The sequence below is a fragment of the Acanthisitta chloris genome, unplaced genomic scaffold (assembly GCF_000695815.1).
Source record: "Acanthisitta chloris isolate BGI_N310 unplaced genomic scaffold, ASM69581v1 scaffold1572, whole genome shotgun sequence".
NCBI classification, from domain to species: domain Eukaryota; kingdom Metazoa; phylum Chordata; class Aves; order Passeriformes; family Acanthisittidae; genus Acanthisitta; species Acanthisitta chloris.
The window spans coordinates 55,315-60,827 of record NW_008659675.1 but is presented as its reverse complement, the minus strand read 5'-3'; the positions used below and the strand labels follow the sequence as shown (position 1 = coordinate 60,827).

Sequence of the window (5,513 nt, the reverse complement as noted above, 5' to 3'; positions counted from 1 at the left end):
CAGCTACAAGGACTTAACCACAGTGTCTGCAATCTTGTGGAAAGTTCTATTAATGACTTGTTTCAAAATTTTAGCAGAGCTAAGATGAGGACATCAGCAAAGCCTGTAATGAATATCTGCAGAGGTCACTAGCACCCTGCTAGGAGACTCTGTTGCAAAAGGACATAGTCCCATCAAATCTTCAATGGTTTTTTTTTCAGTTTTGTATGTTTTGAGAGGATGGCAATCAGAAAATAAATGTTTGTGTGTGAATCTCCATTTCAAGGCTGGCAGTTTTCCCTCTGACTTGGTCTAGAGCATTAGTCCAGAGACTGTTGGAGCTATTTGTATTGCTTAATAGCTGTAAAATGACCAGGCAAATCCCACAAGAACAATTTTTTCATTGATTTCACACTTTGATCAGGCCAGAATGCTCTTTCAGAAATTTTGCAGGAAAATGCAAAATAACTCAAGGAAAGGAAAATAAGATGCCTCAAAGGAAAAAGATAATGGTATGAATCAATTGCTGTTTGCAGACTGATGGAAATGAATTACTGAACCTACTTAAAAGCACATCCAGAATGTTTCTTTACAGGAATACTGATACATGTGCTGTTAAGTTTTCAGATTATCACTTGGGAGGAGAAAAGGAACTGTAAATGTGTAAGCAATCTGAGAATTTTTGTGTCATTATACTTTGGGCCTGTTGGTTTCCCCCAACCTAGCTGCATGAATTTATGCAGCCATTCAACTGGAAGAAAACATTTTTATTGCTATCATAGTCATCTAGAGTAGTAAGAATTTGCAAAAATGTAAGCCACCTCATGAGAGAGCAGAAACATGAAACAGTTTACCAGTAGAAGTTTGATTAAGAAATGAGGTCTCACTGGCTGGCTGCTCACTGTGCAGTGTGTGAGCCACCGCTGGGCTGAGGGTTTGGCTGGTTTCAGCAATGTGATCACAACCCACAGAAAGAGGGAAACACAGGCATATAAATGACAAAGCAAAAAGGCACAAAAACAATGACTCGAAGCACTTGTGTGACTTATTTTTATGTCATCTCAGGTGAAGGAGGAGAGGAAGGTATGTGCTTTTGTGATGGCAGCTCTGTCTTTCCAAGGAAAAGGCTGGGGAAGGACCATAGACCTCTGGAGATGAGAGCAACCTCAATGGAGGAAAGGGCAGACCAAGGCTCTGCTTTTTCCCTGAGGCAACATATGACCTAGACTCTGGGTTGGACTATTTGCCTGCTCTGGTCTCCTTTACCTAGGAAAAGGGTTGTGTTACAGCACCATCAGCAGCTCCTGGGTCACCACAGATTTACATGAAGGGTGCAGACCCCTAACTGAGTCTTCTGAGTTACATGTTGGGGAGTTACATTTGCACTACTCATTGCAGCATGACTATTGACCTGAGCTACTTTCCCAGAGCTCAGGTCAGGGCCAGGGTGGCCTTTCTTCCTACAACCCACAGACACTGGATGCTCAGCCAGCTTAGAAATCTGTGCTGGGATTTAGGCATTTGTGGAAACCTAGCCTTATAGAAAAAGTGCATGTGAAAAACCCGTCACCTCTCTCTGTTTAGTAGCCCAGCTGGGAAATCTTCAGTTTCTGGCTCTGACGTTTGTTGTCATGTCCCCTGAATATTTTTGTTACTCAGCTGAGTGCCAGAGGGGCAGGAGGTTTTTACAAGGTGCCTCTTACTGTACTTGCAGAGAGTGGGAATGTCCCTAGAGTAAGAGCGAAGTGTATAAAAAAGGGGAAGTCGCACTCAATGGATCAGTCGCTCACTCATCTCACTGAGTGCACAGCTAAGATGATGATGGTCACTTGCCTGCTTCTCTCCAGCCTCTGGACCATTGCCTCAGGTAACTCCCTTATCTGTCTGCATGTCTGTATCATGATTGCAGTGGTGTCTGGGACATTGGTGGCCTTGCCAGCCTGCTTCTGTGCTGCTGGGTGCTGCAGTCCTCACCTCACATACTCCCAGGGCAAGCCCAGTGGTGACATGGCACTTCATGTGACTGCACTTCTCACCGTGGGCTTCAGACATGTCACTGCTGGTTGCATTGACAGCATACTTAATTTATCACCAGCGCATCTACAAGACAGATGTATGAATTTATTGCAATTGGCAAATCATAAACCAGGCAAACACTGATACTTAGGCCAGCAAAAGCATAGGTGTTACACTGGTTTTGTATTTCAAAATCATGTAGAAAAGTCTGAATTGATTTCAAACTAGCTTACATAATCATAGAAGTGCCTATGGCACTACTGAGCTCTGAAAAGCAAAAGGACTGGCACAGCTTCACAGCTGGCTTCTTGGTCTCTGGTGGAGTTCTGGCTGGCCATGGCCACAGACACTGAGAGCACTTTACCAGATAGGTTAGCCAAGTGTACCTCTGGGCACTGCAGAGAGCCTCACTCCTCTTGAAAGTCCGCAAAGATATTTCCCTTTCTTATAAATTAAATTATATGTTTTCAGTGCTGCAACTGTCCCTGCTGATATCTCCCTTCCCTTGCTGATGCACAAAAACAAACTTTGGAAACTATTATCCTAAGAGAAGTGTGGAGCTGAGCTGTTAGCCTGGGAGCATCCCTTTTCCTTGCCTTGTCCCCTTAATAGCTTTTTTTACATGTGTCTATGAGTTGGAAGAGGAGACTGATTGTTTTATTCGTTTCCCTGGAGACCTTCAATACCATGATGTTTATGCTGTGAGTTTTCTGCCTGTGGACCTTCAGCATGGTCTTTTTTGCAGCTGCTCCCCAGCAGCACAGTCTCAAGCCTGAGGTAGGACAGATGCAGTTTGCCTCTGGTCCTCTCTACCCTGCTTTTTCCTTCTGGTTTCCTGTTCTCTTGCCAGTCTCTGACAAGTGTGGATGCATGATGTATAGTGATGCATGTAATAATTTTTAGCAGTTTTACAGATTTACTTCACTCTAAACTGCAGGAGAGATCAGAGAGTGGTAATGGGCCAACTGCTGTTTGGTCATTAGCATGGCTGAACCTTTAGGGAAACTCTCTGTGGGATAACAGTCTTAGCAGACAAAAATAAGTGGCTCCAAACACCAGAGCTGCCTTTCTCAGTGGTGCTCTCTGCAGCACAGGTATCAGGCTGGTGAGATGCTTGGTGTGAGAGCTGACAGACCTAGTGAAATTCTCAGGGCAGTCCTTTCAAACTGCATTTTCTTTATTTTTTTTCCCTGGATGGAGGAGCCGAGAGAACCTCCAGAGCTGCTCTGCTCAGAACTGAGGGTGAGAGACTGTGGAGTTTCTGCTGGGGGTGGGCTGCAGAAGGATGTGAGAAATGCTGAGTGTGGTACCTGCTTCTCCCCCAGGCTCTGTGCAGGTGATGCACAGAAAGGTCCAGTCGGTTCAGGCAGGAGGAAACATTACCTTTTCATGCCGCTTGGTCACGAAAGAAGATGTGATACAGGTAACCTGGCAGAAGGAGACAGACGGTGCTGAAGACAACATAGCAACTTACAGTATGATGAATGGCCAAAAGATAGCAGAGGACTATGTCAGCCATGTGAGCTTTGCCCACAACGAGTTACAAGCCTCAGCCATCTCCCTTCATGGAGTCACCCTCCAAGATGAAGGATGCTACAAATGCATCTTCAACACATTCCCCTTGGGGGCTGTCACTGGCAGGATGTGTCTCAAGGTTTACGGTAAGGCATTGTAATTACGTATGAGCTGTCATCTGAGGATCAAGTCACTTTCCCTGTGAAAAACCTTCCCCAACTTTGCTATGTTACTGTGGGAAAAGTGGCTCAGCTTCTCTGTCTCTCCCTCTCTGGTTTTATCTCTGATGGGAAACCAGCATTCAACAGTTCTTTAATTTTCTTCCCTTTCAAGTCAGCAACAGCGAGATTCAAAAGCTGATGTGTAACCCATGACTTCCTCCAAGTTTCCCTGGCCTCGTGCTGTGCTGACAGCTGGCTGGCCTCAGCCATGAACCCTGCACTCCTCTTCTTCCTTTCACTGCTGCTCTCACCTCCTAAGCCTGGAAATCAGGCACTTTTTTGCTTACTCTGCATTTGGTCTTAAAATTGCAAAGTATTCAAAAGGCAGAGAGGCTCATGCGTGACCAGAGTAGCTGGAAGCTATAGTAATAATGACAGTTGTTAGGCTGGTGTCAGGAAAAGGATGGGAAAAAAAAAGAAGGTTGAAATACAGCACAGCTTGTGGGATGCTGAGAGGTCATGTAGGGAGAAGATTAGGAGGGCCAAGCCCAGCTGGAACTTGATTTAACCATTAAAGTCAAGGACAACAAAAAAAGTTTTTATATATACATTGGGTGCATAAGGAGGGTCAAGGAGGGTGTCTATCAGTGGATAAATGCAGAGGGTAGTGTAGTTACAGGGGATGAGGATAAGGCAGAGGTACTCAAAGCCTTCTTTGCCTCTGTCTTTAATGTCAAGACAAGTTGTCCTCAGGATACCCAGCTCCTAGAGCTGGAACTTGGTGATGAGGAGATGAGTGAAGCCTCCATAATCCACAAGGAGATGGTTAATGATTTGCTATGCCAGTTGGATGCTCACAAGTCCATGGGCCCTGATGAGATCCAACCCAGGGTAATGAGGGAACTGTCAAAATAACTCGCTAAATCATTTGCAATCATCTACCAGCATTCCTGGATAACTGGAGAAGTTTTGGCTGACTGGAAATCAGCAAACATGACACTGATTTATAAGAAGGGTCAGAAGGAGGATCTGGGGAACTACAGGCATTTCAGCATAACCTCGGTTCCAGGCAAGGTCACGGAAGAGATCATCCTGAGTGCCATCACATGACGCATACAGGGCAACCAGGGGATCATGTCCAGCCAACATGGATTTATGAAAGAAAGGTCCTGCTTGACCAACCGGATCTCCTTCTATCACCAAGTGATCTACTTAGTTGATGAAGGGAAGGCAGTGGTCGTGGTCTATGTAGATTTCAGCAAGGCATTTGACACTGTCTCCTAGAGCATACTTCTAGAAAAACTGGCTGCTCATGGCTTGAATGGGTGGACTCAGCAATGGGTAAAAAAACTGGCTGGATGGCTGGGCCCACAGAGTTGTGGTGAATGAATTTAAATCCAATTGGTGCCCAGCCACTAGTGGTGTTCTCCAGGGCTCAGTATTGGGGCCAGTCCTGTTTAATATCTTTATTGATGATCTGGACATGGGGATTGACGTACCCTCAGTAAATTCACAAACAACACTAAGTTGGGTAAGTCTGTGTAAAAAAACTGGCTGGATGGCTGGGCCCACAGAGTTGTGGTGAATGAATTTAAATCCAATTGGTGCCCAGCCACTAGTGGTGTTCTCCAGGGCTCAGTATTGGGGCCAGTCCTGTTTAATATCTTTATTGATGATCTGGACATGGGGATTGACGTACCCTCAGTAAATTCACAAACAACACTAAGTTGGGTAAGTCTGTGACTTGATCAATGGGCTGAGGACAATGGCATGAGGTTCAGCAAAGTTCTGTGCCAGGCCTTGCACCTGGGATGTAACCACCCCATGCAATGCAAGCAGGGA

The 5,513-nt window shown here is 45.4% G+C and overlaps 1 protein-coding gene across 1 annotated transcript in view; it reads left to right on the top strand.

Moving 5' to 3' along the window:
• The first annotated feature begins 1,797 nt into the window (after positions 1 to 1,797).
• The window catches only part of LOC103797267 (OX-2 membrane glycoprotein-like), a 9,358-nt gene continuing 5,642 nt past the window's right edge, over positions 1,798 to 5,513 (top strand). Inside the window, exons 1-2 of the mRNA XM_009069466.1 lie at positions 1,798 to 1,846; positions 3,321 to 3,656. Of these exons, the coding sequence (XP_009067714.1) occupies positions 1,798 to 1,846; positions 3,321 to 3,656 (385 nt within the window). The remainder of the gene's footprint in view (positions 1,847 to 3,320; positions 3,657 to 5,513) is intronic.